General features: G+C 42.4%; 1 protein-coding gene across 1 annotated transcript in view; it reads right to left on the bottom strand.

Moving 5' to 3' along the window:
- Positions 1-7,419: 7,419 nt before the first annotated feature.
- Positions 7,420-19,069, bottom strand: part of DNAJC3 (DnaJ heat shock protein family (Hsp40) member C3) — a 31,205-nt gene continuing 19,555 nt past the window's right edge. The window contains exons 7-12 of the mRNA XM_056327931.1: positions 17,223-17,342; positions 15,172-15,277; positions 14,930-15,050; positions 10,946-11,078; positions 9,965-10,113; positions 7,420-7,660 (exon numbers count right to left, since the gene is read on the bottom strand). Coding sequence (XP_056183906.1) covers positions 7,503-7,660; positions 9,965-10,113; positions 10,946-11,078; positions 14,930-15,050; positions 15,172-15,277; positions 17,223-17,342 — 787 coding nt within the window. The 3' untranslated portion in view covers positions 7,420-7,502. The remainder of the gene's footprint in view (positions 7,661-9,964; positions 10,114-10,945; positions 11,079-14,929; positions 15,051-15,171; positions 15,278-17,222; positions 17,343-19,069) is intronic.

Below are 19,069 nucleotides of genomic sequence, written 5' to 3'. Positions count from 1 at the left end.
TCAGTGGCGTCTCCTGTAATTTTCTAAATGTGTGTTCACAAAACTGTTGCTTTAATGGGCTACTGATATTTTGATCCCACAGATCGCAGCGAAAAGTTCTTGCAGTACACCTATTTGAAAATAGGGAATTTATTTCTTCAACTGAAATTTGATGCCTTAAACGCACAATCTGGGCTGTGCTGGTTTTGGAATAGATCGGATATGATCACAGAATTCTTACAAGAGCAGCAGCTTAACACAGTCTTTGTCTAAATGCTTGAAACTATAAAAGATAAGGTAATTTACACTAAGTGGGGGAATCCATAATGAATTGCATAAAATTTCCATACCAGCAAATAACTGAATAAATAATAAGAAAAAGGAAGCATATTTTGTGTGTACTGTCAATGTCATCAGGTGCTGGTTATTTAAAATTTCTTACCAGCAAAGCAGGATTTCAAAGACTTGCTCTTAAAATATTTTTCAATTGTTAGTAATATGAGACATGCAAATGAATTTACAGCTTTTTAGATTATTTTTTTTATTGTATTACCTGTGCATTCTGAACAGTTTTAACATGCCACAGAGATTATTTAAAGGGTCTGTTGTGGGCATTTTCTTTGTATGAAGTACTCAACAGAGTATTTCCTGTGTAACTCAATAGCAATGATGAGTAAAGCCTCCTGTCAGTCCTCTTTATCTATCCCATTTAAGTGCAGTAGCTCTTTGGTTACGCTTGTCCTCCAACGTGGTTACTTCAGGGTATCAGGCAGCACGTCAAACATCTGAACACAGAACCGGGAGTTGGTATTTGTATGCTGTACGGATGCACTTATCACTGACTGAGCAGCTGTATATGCATCGTTACTACAGATTCAGTGCACAACAAGGGAACAACTGATACTTCACGTCAGAGAAAAAAAAACATTTTTCAACTGCTTGCTGCTCTTTCTTTTTTTCCAAAGTTTATGTGTCCTTCCTGATGCTTTGCTCTACAGCATTTCACATTGACCTGCCTTGGAATTTTGTGCTTGACGTGTACATTGGAAAGCTTTTTTTAAGCCAGAAGTTAAAGGTTTTTATCTCTAAAAAAGCTTAGTTCTTTTTAATTATGATTATCTCTGTGGGAAACTTCTGTTATGCAGTATAAAAAGTGGATAATTTATGCACTGACTTCTTTTTAATTTTATCTGTAGCATCCTGTCCTTTTTAAAATTGCATTATTTCTACAGGATTTAAAAAAGAAATAGCTCTTTAAATGCTATTCCCTTAAGATTACTTAAATGATTAGAATATAATTTTTAGAAATGTAATTTCCCGGAGATATTTTGAAGATTTGAAAGATTTCAACCATTTTCTACAGTATTGTATTTATTTGTAAAAAATGTCATAGTGTTTCTTTTTTTCTATGTAATACTTTCAAGGAAAGGTCTCTCTTGAGGTACATACTGCTTTGTGAAACAAAGGGTCCAGCAAACATATTCACTACTCTTCAAAGATACCTTTAAACCAGAATTTTGAATCATTAGCATATTACTATATTTTTAATACTAAATCACTGGATTGTGTTTGTTATGCAAAGTATTAAAAGGTGCCACTGGAGAAAACCTCCCTTCTCTTCTGTTCTACTGGTTTGTATCGCCTGACGCCCACTACACCCGTGGTTAACAGGTCCGAGGCCCACCACAAGCCTGCCTTGCTGCTGCTGCCGGAGCTTCCCCTTCCTCTGCTGGCCCTGCCTAACCGCCTGCCCTCATCGAAGATGTCCCATTGCCACAAAAGCCAAAACCCTCCCACCAGCCGGAGGTTGGTGGGCATGACACAGCCCTTCCGCTAACTGGCAAAAGGGAACCGAGGGTGCTGCGTGCACCGGTCCTCTTCACCTGCGCCCCCAGCGCCCTGCCGTCAGCTCAGCTCCTGCCCAGGTTCTGGCCTGTGCTGGCATCTGTGCCCAGGCGAGCAGAGGACAGCGGTCCGTGTCCTCTTTTCAGGCAGGGGCACCCTCTGGCACCACCTCGGCAGCCTGTGCCTGTTGTGCCTCCCCATCAGGCCAGCACCTCGGTGCCCCCGAGAGTCACCCACTGCACGCACTCGTCACTTTTTTGCAGCACCTGCTGTGTGCTGCTGGCAGCTTCCCCTCGCAGACCGTGGGTGCCCACGAGGCGGTTAAAGCTTCATCCCCGGTCTTGGTTTGTAGTGCTGCTGGCGAGCTGGGTGCCTCTTCCTGCTTAGGCTTTGTCACCGCAGGGTGGAGGTCTCCGTTTGCTCTGGGATTCCTGGCCCCAGTGCAGGAGTCGCCCAGTTTCCACCAGAGTCAGCACTGCCAGGCCTGACTGCCTGCTGATGGAGACCTCGGGGTTGGAGACCTCCGCCGCCTCTGTTGAATGGCGCATTCCAGCAGGTCCTTGTCACACACTGCAGAGATCTTGGAAAGGCTGTCACGCAGCCAGCTGTCCCTGGTCATCACTGTGGCACTCTGGGCCCCATTTGGGGCTCTGACAGCTGTAAGATACCGAGGTCTAGACAGCTTGTGAAATGCCTTTTGCTAAAAATAAATTTATTGTTATTTGTGGCTTCAAAACAGAGCACTGCATTCACCCCCCCCCCCCCTTTTTTTTTTTGACCTAAACGCATTAATAAAATTGTGTAGATACATGGTGGCTGATCTTTTATTACCAGATAATTAGTTTCTTCCTTTGCAAGAGCTACTAGTTTATCTATACAGATGAATACACAGAAGCTTGCAGACCTGGAAGTGCTTGGTGTCTCTACGCCTTTGAGGCGCTTTGTCTTTTGCGGATACCACAGCACGAGGCGCCGCTTTCCCAGCGCAACACCACTGAGCAGCACATGGCCGCTGATGAGCAGCGCCCCGAGCCACAGCTGTACCGCAGGAAAGGGCTGTGGTAGACACTCCAACAGGACCAACTGCATCCTGAGCCAGCATTAAGACTTCTTGAAAAGATGCAATTTTGCCCCCAGAACAGAGCCAGGTACCCATCGGGGATGGTTTGTTGGTGTGTAAGGACAGAAAATGAAATTGTCTCAACATCACTGTTTCGTGACCGCCATTTTCCTGTTGGCGAGCGCAAAGGACATAGTTTGTCTACTTTGCGACCACAACATCCTGGTATTGTCAAGAAAGAGCCTCGGATGAGACAACTGCTGCTGGAGACAGCGGCCTGGCAGAACCGGGGCTGGGGAGTCAGCACAGTAACACCTGGGCACGCGGGCAGAAACGGTGCAGACTAAACTATTTCAGAGAACTGGGCGTTTTTTGGGGGAAATGACGTGGACTGAAACCTGTAACTGCTGGGGCTCCACTCACTCCTGGGGCTTGGCGGCGCAGAGGACTCCACAGGCTTCACCGACTCCACCTGCTCCACCTGCTCACCTCCACAGTCTGGGACTTGGACAACTGCGCCGAGACAAAGCATCGCTGGAGCCCTATTGGCGGTGAATAGGTGCACCTCTCCTGTTCCCTTGCTTGGGGATTCTGACTTTCTCTTCCTCTCCGTCCTATCGCAAGTATCAGTTGTTGTAGAGAATAAAACTTGTAAGGTTGTACGGCGTCTGGCCTCGTCTGTGCCTTAATCTCGTTCTTGGGATTGTTTAGGAACGTCCCCGCTATCGACTTCCGATAGCGGATCGGGACAGTCGAATGCTCTCCTCTGCGTTCGCGGGAGTGCCGCCCTCCCGCTCCCTGCTCCACTCCTGGGAGAGGGGGCAGGACCCAGCGGTGCCCAGCCTCACAGAGCAGAGCCGCGTTTCAAAACCCAAGTGTCAAGTACCCAAACGCTGCCGCTTCCCTCCGTCGCTCACTTGGTAAAGCCTGACACCTTCTGCATGAGCTGCTTCAGAAATTTTCATGAGCTGTGCAGAACTGCTTTGGGAGCTACAAACTTGACACCTGGGGAGCGGGAGGAGGGAAGAAAGGCAGACAGATAGATACACTGCAGCGCTTTCTTGTCATCATAAATATCTTTATTGTGAAAAATACCATAAAATAATTCCCACAGTTCTAGAAAAAAAAACAGTTCTTGCTTTTTAGATTTATGATTTTTTATAAAGACATTTCGTAATTTGAAACATTCAATACCTCTCCAGCTAGCTTTACTTATCCTTCTTAAACCATAGAACTGCTACTTTGAGATTTGCCGAGGGCCAAACAAAAAAAATTCTCCCCTTTGTTATTTTATGGATAAAAGTGTGTATCACAGAGCAAACAAGCAATACCTTACAGTAAGGCACTTTTAAATACAACTAAACCTGCTATGCTAAACTGGCCGGCTTCCAGCAACACTCCTACCCATCACAGCCCTAAACAAATAATAACTCTTATTCCAAACACTGGTGTGAAAACTGAAAACAATAACAAGCTTTATTATTTTTTTTTTAAGTTTAAGCTGACACATTTTCTGCATCCGTCACAAGTTTGAGCTTTTAAATTTGTAATTTCACTTTGAATCTGTTTTAATACTGATTAATGTCAGCATTAAGCACGTACACCAAGTAAAATATGCTCCCCTCCACCTTCATCCAGGTTATTAAAACTGAAAAAGAGAATTCAACAGAGAAAGTCTCCATCTACATATAGGCCAATTATTGCAGCGATGCTTCATGCACATTTCAGGGTTTACAAACTACCAAGACATTTATTTCCATGTTCAGTTATTGAACATTATTGCACTACGGACACCCACTAATAAATAAAAAGGCAAATTCAGCTTCCTTGTGTGCAGCTTGCACCATCAACACTCCGTGTTTTCAGCACTTGAACTTCTAACTTCACACCAGGAAACGTGTGACCCTGCCTGAGATCCTTGAAACAGAAACGCTTTCTTTTAACACAGCTTTGTCTTTCCGTATCTTCAGAAGTACCTTAGAGCCAACAGCCAGGACCTGCTCCCTGAAAAGCAGCGCTGGACCAATAACCCTTTCTGTCACCAGCTGCTGCTTCGTGTTACGGTGCCCCCTTCTCCACTGTCACTTTTTGTTTTCAAGACACCGTCTTCCACAGAAGGAGCCTATGAACAGCATTCACACACGAATCCTTTTCCTCCTACTGACTCACTCAAGCCTTTTGTGACTCGATGTGGAATTTTCCCTTTCCCATTCACTCTCCAACATAATCCTTTTTGTTCCTGACTGCATCCAGCGCTTTTCACCTTAGAGAAACAAATCCGCACTGCTCTAACATCAGCGCCTCGTGTGAATAATTTGCTCGGGAAGAACCATTTTATTCTTTCCCTAAAAGAAAAAAATCCAAACCTGGGAAGCCGTTTTCTCAGCTGCAGCTTTTAAAACAGAGGAGGGAGAGGGATGAGTACAAAGAAGCTGAACTAGGGTCACCCTCTGAAAGACGACGTATCACTCGCAGCACTTCCCTAGCGCACACAGATGGTGGCTGTGGTGGTTGCTGTGATTTCCTGACACCCAACAACGCTCCTGTACGTACAAAATACGACATATTGCTTACACCGGCCATTCAATGCTAATTTAAGAACAGCCCCTTCTGTAGTGTAGAAGGCGATATAAAAGCGTTTACGCGTACAACCGACAACCCGCAGAGCAGCGGCTACCTGGCCCCAGGCAAGTGCAGCTGGGCCGCCTCCCCCCCAGGGGCAGAGGCCAACGGCCAAGAGAGGCCGCTGCAGACGGCGGCCGCCCACCCCTCTTTTCAGTACTGCGAGCACACAGCGCACGCGCGGAGCCTGATGCCGCAGGATGACGGGTTAGTTACTGCGCAGCGTGTCCATGTCTGAGCCCTAGGGGTCCCATGAGAACCGTGCTAGCCCAGCGGTGTGAACAGCCTCCTGTACAGGGTTTGAACAAAGAGCTTTCGGACCAGTCAAAAGCAGAAGTCAAACTTTTAGGAAGTCATTCAACTTGGAAAATACCTGACACTGGAGTTTTAACAGGCTGCTGGGGTGGTTTTGTACCATAAACTTAGAAATTGCCACATACACTTTTCAGCTCGAAGATAAGTTTCTGCTGAACAAACACTGACCTTTAAATTACTGTTGAAAAATATTTTACAAAGCCACAATTAGGTTTGTGAAGTACTTAAGGCAGGAGACAAGGGTTATACTTAAATAGTAACTCTGATGACAGCAATAAAAAGCCCCCTTTCAGACCAAAGGCCTTATTTGCTGATTTCATTTGTTTTACCGAGGCTGCTTGCGCTTTCAAATGCCATGAGCTGAAGCGAGAGACGATTCCTACCAACTGATTATTGTTTTCCAGTTAAAATCCAATCAAGAAAACACTGATGAACTGTAATTCTTGCATTCTAAGACAATGGCTGCTGCTGAGACTCACCAGTACTTAGGATATATTCAGTTACAGGATGAGAAGACTCCTCACTCTCAGCAGCTACAGTCCCGTAACACCTCGTACCGCATTCACACCGTTCAATCGATGACACTAAACCAATTTTAACTACGTGCTATATTTTCATATAGAAAAAATAAACCAGACTTTTGGCTAATGGAAAATTAAGTCCTTTTCGCAGTTGTTTTTGCATTACTGTGCCTGTTACACAAAATTACTTCAATTTCACATAGTATTAACTCACTGTTGCATCACCTAGCAGAAACGAAGTCGGATTACAGGGTAAAGCTAGAGTTAATACCGCATTCCTGCAGTCCACCTGCCACGCAACCTGGATCGGTTCTGAGTTTATGTACAGAGAAGCAACACATCGCTGCATAGCTGGGGAAACGTCACATCAGTATTTTTGCTCAAATCTCAAGCAGGTATTTTCTTAAAGTGCAAACTACTCAAAAGTGATACCTAAACATCCCAAATCACATTCCAAAAAAGTCTTTCTGAAAACATCAAGTATATTCTTTTACTTTCATAGTTGACAATTACCGCCAATGTAATCATCCCAATTCATTTCAGGTTAATGAACAAAGCGAGTAAACATTTTCAAATATAATTACTTACAAGCAATCTTCTTTCAGAGCGATTGTTCAGACCGTCAGCACGCAGCCCCTTCACCCTACCCATGGCACTGCCGACAGTAATACAGCGGGTGGGCGCTGGGGCGTCCTCTGAGGAATACTGAGAGACGGATCATTCTGCTGAGCACGACGACTAACGATTTGTTAACGTAGAGACTACTGTAACTACCCTTTCCATGTTTATTAGGCCCCGATCCAGGAAAATATTTACATGCATTTTTACCTCTAAGCATATACTTCAGTCCTAAATTTACGTTTAAGTGTTGTCCTAAGTAGCCTCTTACTGTTTTTTCCATCCATAGCAATAAACGTGTCCTGCATTTTCACAACAAATATATAGGCAGTAACAAACCCCCGCAACCAGTACGTGCTTGTCAAGTTCACCGCAAAGCAAACCCTCTGAATACTAAAAGAAAGGAGTTTCTCCTAGTGCAGCAAGACTCTGGGTTAAGGACAACATTAGAAATTAAGATTTTGGGTCTTGAACTGAAAGACTTTTTATTTTTCAACGAATTAAGTAAAAAACAGCAGCAGCCACCAGAAACAGTCTTGGCTCTAACTGAAGTGAAATTTGAATGTAAATGGTCCTCCTCCAGAACCAAAGGGATTGAATCCTTGCCACGTGTTCCAGTTCCTGTGGAAAGGGTTGCCTCCACCCTGCTGACTCTCTGCATCCAGCGGGTCCTCCCCCGCATCGAACTTCCGCCTCATTTCTGCGGGGAACAAACCAAGGTGGAATTACGGCACAGCAGTTCGGGCAGTAACACCAAGCATCTCTGATGACCAACAACCAATTCCCAACCACCCCCCAGGCCACAGAGCCGCAATTACCACTCTTACTGGCAGCATCTGTGGAACCCAATTACTCCGAGTTTTTCAAAGCTGTCCAGGAGACTGGCAGAGGAGGAGACCAATCCATGAAAACACTGTACGAAAAACTTCAAACAGGTCCTTTCGTTTAAAACAAGGCACGACGGTACCCGGCTGCTCAATAGGACAGGTCAGAATTTCAACGGGGACGGGACAGTTGCACTTTGACCGACTGCATCCCACAAATAACTGGGACATTTTGTCCTTGATGAATTTATCGGACCTATTTTCTCAGAGCTGTACAGCTCACTCAGGATTGTCCGAGGACAGACCGTGCTGTATCCTGCCAATTCTTTGCAACTAACAAATCATAATACTGATCCTTCAACAACAGCACCGAAGTTGGCATGCAGAGCCCCCGACTTCTTCAGTCGTCCCCACGTACCAGGCAGGCAGAGCGCTATCCAGGGGACAGCAGCTGGGAGGCAGAAAGCATGTTCTTTTAAGTCGTCTGGGCCAGCAGGGACAAAGCTGAAAGCCTTCCCCAAGACCCACAGACAAGGCACAGGCTACAGCCTCTACTATGCGAGTTATCACACCGCCATATAACTTTCAAGCAGCCTGCCAGTGCCACAAGGTTTATCATCACTGGCACTTTTTCAGGACAAGTGAATTTAATCAAGGCAGAGAAGAGAAACAAAGGAGTTAAAGGGGGACTCGTGACACTGGCTAGGGGAGGAACGTGGAAGGTGGCCTCAGAATACGCCACAGCCCTACGATAACAGGCTTGCACATCAAAGCTCAGAGATTCAGAGGTCCACAGGCTTCGCAGTTTTTCTTTACATAACCAACGTGGTCAATAAAGACAGAAAATGACTTGAGAAAAATATCTGGTTGAAAGGCGAGGATGTCCTGCATTTAGAGAGGGAACACAATGCAGATGGCACTACAAAAGCCAGATACAACCAGTGTAGCTTTTCTCGCCCAGCTGGTTTTACAGGAATGGTAAACATGACATAAAGAACAGTGCCAAGGAGAAAGTAGGTGCTAGAGACACTGATAGGGCAAACAGCATCTCAAATGCTTCCAGTGTGTCAGTCTCTTAATTTGTTCAAAATCATGATCAAAAATCACGTTAACACAGAAAAAGGTTTTCTGACCAGAAGTGTTTGTAATGCAGTTCACCACTCTCTGATCCTTCCTTCCTCCAAGAAAGTCTGAGCCCATCTCCCCAATTATCACTTTGATGATCCTGGAGAGCTCAAGATAAAACGCTCCAAATACCTACATCTTTGACATGCTTCTCTCTTTTCAGTGACCATACATGAACAGCTTAGAGACAAGAACTTACCAGATGGCTCTGGTTGAGCATTGTTGGGTGGGGGGTTTTTTTGTTTCTTTATTTGGGTTGTTTTGTTTGTGGGTTTGTTTTTTTTTAAAGGAGGTGAAATATCACCACCACCCCTTTTTTTATTACATTCTCAAGACTGAGCGGTCCAACCCCTTCTGTTCATCTCTTGGTGAGAGACATCAGATCTCCTGGTCGCCACACCACAGGGTCTCCCAGGAGAGTGACTGCACTCTGCTCTTTTTGTCCCCCGCCCAGCAGACACTGTCACACCTGCCAGGGCTCCTTGCTCCTAGGGACCGGGCTGGCCCCAGGAGACCGGCCACACACCAGCAAGGAGGGCATCCTCTCCCTCAGGCTGACAGAGCCGAGAGCCCCGTCCCTGCCCTCGGAGGAACGCTTTGTTTGCAGAGCATCTGTTGGTGCAATACATCTAGGCTTTGATGCACACCAGGGCCAATTCTAAGGGCTTCTCTGAAGCACTTCAAGTGCTGTTGTCGTCTAAACCTTGTCTGCAATGGAACTTTAAACAGAAGGAGACACCCATATCGTTGAAGTAAGCATCTCCAGAGTTAATCGATCCTGGAAATCTCTGCAAGATGATATCCTAAGAAGAGATCTTTGAAATAATTATTTACTTTAAACAAAAGTCACTGACACTCAATAAATAATTGCAGATTTACACCTGACTTCATGCAACAGATGGGAAAGCAATGCACTAATAATTGCATCCAAAGATGGATGAGGGGAGAAAGGGAAGCTGTAATGCTTGTTACAGCTTACAGTTGCTGCATTTTTACATTGTTGTTAAAAAAAGTAATTAAAAGAAATGAAGTCACTGCATAAGAACAATCATTACCTGGGTCAGTGAGGACTTCTTTAGCAGCTGCTATATCAATGAATTTTTTCTCTGCTTTCTTCTTTTCTTCCTCACTCTGGAAGTTATCAGGATGCCATTGGGATGCCAGCTTTCTGTAAGCTTTTATGATTTCCTGCTTTCGAGCATTTCTGGATGCATAAAATTACAGATGACTTAAAATTTTCAAATTGTTCATATGCCACACTAGTGAATTGACACTTATTTTAAACACTGAGACAGTAATTAAGGGCATCAGGAAAATTTTGAGGTGCTATTTAACCTTCTGTAGGTGGTACTGAAGATTCTTTACGCAAAAAACGGAGGAAGCAGTTTGCAACTTTATACAAGGATTACTCGCTCTTTCCTTCACCACCAATTTACTTTCAATAGAAAGATGCTACTGCCAGCTACTATGCAGACTACAGTTCCCAGTACAAAGAGTTTACAATCAGGTAAGTAACAAAAAGCACAAAAAGTAGAGATCAAATTAGTTCATTATTGGAAAGACGACCAATACTAACTCAGAATTGGACATTTGTTTGGTCCTTATTAGAAAGAGAAGTCATTAGTTTCTCAAGGTTAATGCCACAGATATCTTAGATACCTTTCAGTTAGTCCTTTCAAACTCTTCCAATCTATCACACTATCTGCCATAATTTTATTTTTTGTTGCTTTCAGTAATTCTTTCAAGTCTTCATTTCTTTCTCAATTCATTCAACCAGCTCTTGATCACCTATACCAAGAATTTCTTGCCAAGGGATTTCTTTCCTTCTGAATGTTGGGTTTTTTATTCTTTCTAAATTAATTGTAAACAAATGCTACTTAAGAGCTAAACACTGCTAAACTAGTATAGTAGGAAAGTGAAGATAAGATACAGGAAAAAAACTAATACTCAGAAGAACAAATTCAAGTGATCAGCCTTAGATGTACTGGTTTAACCAACTTTCACGTCATCATCATCATCTCAGATATTAATCTCACCTTTTTACTCCTAAGATTTTATAGTAATCCCTCTTCTGTGATTGCTTCAGCATCCTCTGGGCACGTTCTAGCCCCTCCCGAATCTGCTGGTCATTTTCACTATTGGCTTGAGCAGTCTCATAGTCTTTAATAGCTTTTATAAACAAAGTGAATGAAAAAAAAAGATTACACAACTCTTTACAAATTCAATTTAAAGAACTCAACCACTCACCAAAACTGAAGTTTTGCTATTCCCATATATAAACAGCAAAACCTTTATTTCAACTTGCCATGATGGTTTTTTTTTTTCCAAATTAGAAAACCTTGGTGTAGAAGAGATTAATTTTCACATACTAATTAGGTAAGTTTCCTTTCTTCAGGTTCATCACACTTTTTGGAAAGGAAAGAGAGGAGAGGCAGGTCAGAACACCCTCTAGATGTTATATTAGCCACACGGATGACAGTAACAAGCATCTAGGACTGGGACAAAGCAGAAGTCAAGAAGCAAGTTTTAGCGACTAGTATCTGAAGAGCCCACTGCACAAGGTTAGTCCCACACTGCTGTTCAACAGAAGGATGCATTATACAGAGCCTTTAAATTAACACTGCTTCTTCTCCCACCACCTGCACTCCAACATGACAAAGCCTCTTCCTCTTTAGCGACAATAAAGATGGATTCCAGATTACCAGTAAATTCACAGTCCGTGAAATACAAATATTTGCTTTTTACACCTCTGCATAATATGCAGTTATATTTTAAGGGTTTTTTTTCCCCAGAGGCATGTTCTTGCCTTTATTTCAAGAGCTGCATTTCTCAGGAATGAAAGCAAGAGCGGTGCTGTAAGGTATTCATGAATTTCTAAGAAATTCCAGGTCTAGATTTTTTTTCTTGAAGTGAACTATATTATCATAAATGGTAACTGAATGCTGAAAACACCAAGTTTAAATATTCTTTGATATCAAGATTTATCAGGGGAAGCAACTGCTGAAGTCTTTAATGAGGCTGCTCTTCTTTCACTGTTATAAACCTCAAAGCCTCATTTGCAGATCCCAGTCTCCTAGGTTTCTCAAGTTAGACAAAGTACTTGCATCAGATTATTTCCAAGCAGATGCTATTTCTCAGCAGGTGTTACATTTGTTTTTCACTGTTTCTGAGCAAGACAGCAGGAAGTGTTAATGAATTTGTATTACCCAGACATCCGATACCACTGCAATCTGGTTTTGCTTATTTAAAAAAAAAAATTCCAGAAAGTATTTCTAGTGCCCCACCAATTTCATACGCTATTATGAACAAAACAAAATTTCTGTTCATTTGCACGTCACTGGACACTGTCATTTGCTGCTTGAAAAAAGCATTTTCTTTCTGCTGACATTTTTAGTAATTTGTCCAGTCCTTGAAAACATCCCGAACAGGAGCGTACACCAATGTGTGTGCCCAATTCATTATTTTTATCAGTTTCAACAGCATGTAAGTGCAGGGATATTATGCTGCTTTAACACTCTAACAATTTTAAGCACCAGCATACTTCACCTGCTTGATATAATAATAGCAGGTCCCATCACAACACCCTGCCAAATGCAGATCAGATTGCTCAACTTCACTGAGCACCACATCATCTACAGCACGCACCGTTGCTGGAAACCAAGCTGTTCAGGGTCAAGTATTTGTAATGACAGTACTAGATTTCTCTTTTTAAACGGACTCCCTTATTTAAAGGCTGCAAGTATTAAGCATATGGGAAGGTGCGTTTTTTAGTGCTGCACACTGCAGAGGGAATGTGCCCAGCACACCTGACGGCAAGTACATTTAACATGTCTTCTCAACTGGAGGAGACTTCAAATTTTGATGTACTCTCCAGTGTAGCAATTTCCCTCTTTCAGCGAGCTAATTGCTCTCCCCACCTGAGGGGTGAGGGTTGGAAGTAGGATGACAGCTTCCTGACCACAATAAGTTTGCTATGAAACCAGGAGACTTATTATTAATTCATGGTATGTCAAGTGAGATACTTAATCAATTCCTTTCAGTCACTATTTCTAAAAGAACTAGTACCTCACAAACAGACGCAAGAATCACTGCTGAGTATTCCTGGCCTGCTATTTCAAAAAGCATCCTTTCTTCCTTTCACCCTGTCCCACAACAGGAAAGGAACAACCCACTCCCAGTATCACTTTCAATTTAAATACTTTAGTCAAATCTAACTCTCCTTCTTTCAATACAAGAGTTTTCACCATCTCTCAGATAGCAATCACATTGGATCTCTAAACACCTTAGCTCAGGCTTTCCCATTTTGCCTGCATCTTTCAAACAGAGTGACCAAGACTGGCCATTATTCCATATGCATAACTAATCCCCTATCAAAGACAAGTAACTGCAGACAATCTATGTCCATGCCAGCTCTGTCAGAGGAATAACTGAACTCATTATGCTCTTACTGACATCGGGACTGTTTCCTCTACGGTGGGGTGGGGGCGAGAAAAAGGATGTCCTCACAGATTTTGAAATAGCAAGGGTTTGGGGTTTTTTTCTTCTTTAACAAAACTTGTGCTGTACGCTTTAGACAGATAGACTCCTGTACTTATGAGGTAAGCCAGAAAGGGAGCCATTACGCATCTGTCTCTGTAGACAAGTGCTGGATCTCATGTGATTATAAAATAATTAAAACCATTTGATGGGAATCAGTATGTATTGCTGAGTTCTGAAGTGCATCTTGAACATTTAACAATAATCACCTTCAAAGTCCTGAATTACAAGTACTTCAGAATTTCCCGTCTTTAAACAGGAAAATAGGTGCCTCCAGCTTGAAATTTTCTTGAGGAAAGAATGAGAATCAGCTTGCCCCTTTAAATATGAGACTACAATTTTAATTGCTCTACCGTTCTCTGCAGCAGCTAGAAATCAGCCATCGCTTTATAGCAGTTAAAACCAAAGGATAAATGAAGACACCTTCAGGCAGACTAACATTAATGAACTATAGTACTGTTTATGGAGGCTCTGCTGGAAGGCAGAGTGTAACTACAACCATCTTACTACTGTCAAGGGCAGGAAGAAGGCAGGGGATATGCTAAACAGGGATTTGCAGGAGTACAGTTCCACTGTAGCATGGTTGTGCATTCAGAACCAGGCTAGGCCAAGCCCAGCAGGCTCCAGCCCAAGAAATAAGCAATCCTAGATCCCAGGTGTGTCCTCTCTGTGCTTCCTTATATTCCATAATAAGGGAGGCATTTGCTCCAGCACACAACAAAGCCGGCTCTGTGCATCTGTACAGGATCTTGTTACAAAACTTTTTTTTCCTCTGACTTGTAAGAGTTAAGTCCCTGGAGGTATTTAAAAAGATCTACTGATGCAGCGAGCACTTGGGGACATATTTAGTGGTCGACTTGGCAATGCTGGGTTAGCAGTTGGACTCTATGATCTTAAGGGTCTTTTCCAACCTAAACGATTCTAAGATTCTATGCAACAATATGCATTTTATGGAAACCCTGTACGGAAAATGCAGCCTCAGGAGTAGAATCAGGTTACTGCTCTTAGCAGCCCTAGAGACCCATGGAGGTGAAGCAACAGCTGTTATCTTCCTCTGCCCTTGAACACATGCTAGGGGATAGAACAGTATTGTTTCACGCTGCCATCTAAAGACATTAAAATGGAGTTTCTAAAATGCATTTACATCACCCAAGTATTACCTTTTATCTCTGAATGCAATTGTCTGACACTGCTGATCATATAAAATTGTGTTTAAGTTGAGTAAACGGTACAGTCTCATAAAACATCCTGAACGTAGCCCACTGTTGTAAAGACAACTCCGTTGTAGATAAAACAAGTATATTCCACTTTAGCTAATCAAGACAAAATTACCAGCAGGTATTTTTGTAAATCTGCAACTACCAGTGCTGATTAGAGATAACAGCATAGCATAGAATGAAAGTGCATGTTAAAAAATTTGCAACACTGACTGCATTTTAAATGCCCACAAAAAAAAGTATGTGCAAACTGCAATACAACTTTACCTTCTTCATACAGGTCTTCCAGCAAATAAGCTTCTGCTCTGTCTTTCAGGGCGTTCACATTGGTTGGTTCCAGTCGCAGAACTTCTGTACAAACTTCTATTGCTTCTGTAGCCTGCTGATTCTAAAGGGGAGAAAGTAAAACAAAAAATCATTAGCTGTGGGGTTTGGTGTGGGGGTTTTTTTGTTTTGGGGTGGGCAGTGGTGTTCTAAAGAACTTCAGAGATGGAAATAAATGAAATTACCTTTGATAAGCAGTGGCAGATCCTTTCTTTGGCACGAGTAGCATAAATCGGGACTCCTGGTTCAGTTTTCATTACAGAATCGTATTTACTGATAGCATCTTCATACCTGTTTAAATCATAAAAATAAGCATAGTATCATGACACATAGTAACTATTTCAGGGTGTTGTAATTATTTAAAAATTTTAAAATTCACAGATTTTCACATCCTTCTAGCAACTGCCTTAACTTCAATAGGCTTAAAGACGTGGTGTGAGCCAACTGCATGAAGAAAACTTTCAGCCAATTCAAGAATTATATCCTTGTTCCCTTTTCTGTGCTATGAGACAGAAGAGCAGACACTATGTCTGGTAGGCTTTTGCGAAAGATAACTCCTACCATCCCTCACTGCGCACAGCCAACAGTCTCTAGATTTGCCTCCTGTCCAACACACCACTCTGCACTTGGAAAAAAGCATCTCCCTCTCTGATATCCAAGATGGACTAAATCTGGTGTCTTGCCGTCAGCACTGTACTATTTGCATTTCTTGGTACAAAAAGAAAAAGTTCTTTATGCCAGCTTGAATCAGGCAGCTGTTTTCTCCCTTCCTTCTCTGCAAGTCACGAAGTAAAACGTGTTTTTACTGTGAAGGTTTCAAAGATGCTAAAGTTCTATGGTTTGAGTAAGAAACAGATTAGAAGATTCACCTGGAAGTGCAAGTGTGCAATTGAACCTATGGGTTTCTATGAACCAGAGATTCAAGCTCTCAGAAGACTCCCTGTAAGTGTGCTAATACTGGATTAAATAGAAGACTAAAGTGAAAAAAGTCCAAACAGACTCCTGACAATAAGATTTGTCTTCAGTTGTCCTGATTTACATTCCTGTTGTACTTCATTTTAAAAAGCCACCTTGACAACATTTGATCACTTGTTATGGATCCTTTCAGTTGGATGTCGTGTGCTCAGGAACACGTGAAACTGAAATAAAGCAAGAAGCTGAAGAATACAGAAGTACTGTCTATCATTTAACAAGGCACTACAGTTACTAGGTGATTTCAGTCTAAAGATGCAGTCTTTTAATCACAGAACTTTTGAGGTTGGAAGGCACTTCTTGAAGGCCATCTGGTCCAAAGCCCCTGCTCAAGCAGGGCCACCTAGAGCAGGCTGCCCACGACCAGAGAGATTTTGAGTATCTCCAAAGTGGGCAGACTCCACAACCTCTCTGGGCACCCTGCACCAGTAAAAACAAGGGGATACTGGGAAGCATTTCCGTATCTTCAAATGGAATTTCCTATTTCAGTTTGTGTTCACTGCCCTGGTCCTGTCACTAGGCACCACTGAAAGGAGCCTGGCTCTCCCCTCTCTGCATTCTCCCTTCAGATATTTATATATGTATATGAGATCACCCTGTAGCAGAGAAGGTTTGAGGGGAACAGTCTCAGCTATCTCAGCCTCTCCTCACAGGAGAGGGATGCTCCACCCCCTCCACTGTCTTAGTAGCACTTCGCTGGACTTTCTCTCTCAGTATCTTCATCTTCCAGCGACAGAGCACTGGCACAGGCTGCCCAGAGAGGTTGTGGAGCCTCCTTCTCTGGAGGCATTCAAAACCAGCCTGGATGCAAACCCGTGCAACCTGCTGTAGGTGAACCTGCTCTAGCAGGGGGTTAGACTAGATAATCTCCAGAGGACCCCTCCAACCCCAACCATTCTGTGATTCTGTGAGCTCTATTGTACTGGGAAGCCCAGCATTCCAGGTGTGACCTCATCACTGCCGAGTAATAATATATATGAGAGCTGAAAATTATCATCCTTATCTTGGTCTTACTACCTGCTCACCAAAGATGTTAAGTATGCAAAGAGAAGACAGTGGCACCAGAATGAATCAGAACAGGATTGTCACTGTGTGAGTCAATATTTATTTTAATTGTAATTTGAGAGCTGTGCTCAGCTATCCACTTCAACTGACAGACGCAAAAAGCATCACTTAATCAACTCCTCAATCAATAATCAGTTTGCACCCTCAGTAGCAATTTCTTTTTTTTTTTTTTTTTTTTAACATAGCAGTGAACACTTACCTGCCTTCTCTGATGAATTCCTCTGCTGACTCGATCTGCTTATTGAGTTTCTTTACTTGCTTGTAGAGGGAGAAGCATTGCTTATGGTCTTGGTCCAGTTTTAGACACTCCCGGACTTCACTTTTCACAGGGAGATGGGGAGGGGGGAAAAAGAGAAAAGAAAAAAAAACCCACCAAAACACAAAGACATCACCATACATTATGAAATTTCACCTAGAGACACGATGCAGCATCTGTAAGCTGTCCAGAACAACAGTTGACTATTTTACAGAATCTCTCCCTTCATCCAAAAACGAATTCAAAGTGAGACACACACACAAAAAAAAAGAAAAAGTCTTCTAGCATATTACACGGGTATTTGCCTGGTTTTTTGTTTAAATAATTTTGCATTGCCAAATATGTAAAGACTGAGTATTATATTAATAACTGACTAAACAGCAGAAGATAGATATACCCTTGGAAAGAAATTACATTTAGCAGTTACCAGATACAATTAATTGTAATTCTCCTGTATATTTAATTCTGCTATATTACAAAATACCCACGTAGAAATATATATTTTATGCTGTCTGAAACAGATAAAGCTCAGCTAAGACCCAAACATCCTCATGATGGAATCTTAACCAAGCCTGCGCCTGACTTTTCACCACAAAGCCTGTTTAATCAGATTGATTAGGGTAGATACCTCTTAAAATAGTCAAAAGTCTTTAAAAAAAACCTCCTTCATATGATTGCACTCCGGAGGGTAAGAGTTTTGTATCATACAGAGTCATTACAGCACAACCAAGGTGTTGTTTCCATAAAGAGATCACAGAATCTTACTTCACTCCTAAGCACAGACAAAAATATCTATTATTTTAAAATCATTAGGCCTGTAAAGGTAAGAGAAAAACTAAGGGTAGGACAAGATTAATCACCCAGCAAGTCCAAGAGCTACAGAACTCTTTGTATCTTAAGCAAATAATAATAAAAAAATAGTATCAGAGAAGAATAAAGGAGAGGCTTATCTCTTCATTCTGATACCATTCTGTTCTTCAAGAGCCTTCTCAACTGTACTTTTCAAAATCTTAGGATTTGGTTATTAAAGAGGAAGTTCATGTGTGGATTTCAGAGAAAAGAAAAAAACCAAAAATCCACCACATCTGTTCTTGAAATCACTAGGCAAATAATGACCAGCTACCAAAAGTCACCACAGACATGACCTATGAGCTCCAGAGATTAAGTATATGCTGGAAAGGCGATTCCCAATGCAAACCAATTAGTTATTTGGTGTTTACTTTTACCCAGCTATAAAATTAATTTTTGCTATTATCATCACATGCAGTTTCCATCCACCAGCCAAGAAACAAAACTCAGGCTTTTTTAGTTCCCTTCACCTCTTACTGAAGAGGTTCTGGGGAAGAAAATCTATCGGAAGGAGCCTGGAGAAGAAGTTAACACAACTGAGATGATGAGCTGCACAGAAACCACTCATGTGCAGAAAGGATTATACAATCTGTCCAGCTAGACACAGAGCATGAAGTTTACAGCCTGGGTTGGGCAAGGGCAGTAATGCGCAGGACTGACTACGGACATATGGGAATAGCACTTTAAACTTGATTCAGTATGAATAAAAGGGTAGGGAGTTATCAAAAATACACCCAAAATACTGGACACTGTCTGCAGGAATGAAAGATTGACAGCTCTGGATCCCCAGCTCCTCATACTTGGATGTTCCTGTACTCTTAATTTATTCTTAAGCTTGTAATCTTTTGTTTCCACTCTTGAAAATAAAAATGTAGCCTTAAGACTCAATGTATACTTTTGTTGTTTGCATTGTAATCTTCCCTTGGATGGAGGTTCAAGGT

This window comes from Falco biarmicus, chromosome 2, assembly GCF_023638135.1.
Source record: "Falco biarmicus isolate bFalBia1 chromosome 2, bFalBia1.pri, whole genome shotgun sequence".
In the NCBI taxonomy this organism is placed as follows: Eukaryota; Metazoa; Chordata; class Aves; order Falconiformes; family Falconidae; genus Falco; species Falco biarmicus.
The sequence above is the reverse complement of the archived record's forward strand: the minus strand, read 5'-3'. Positions and strand labels throughout refer to the sequence as shown.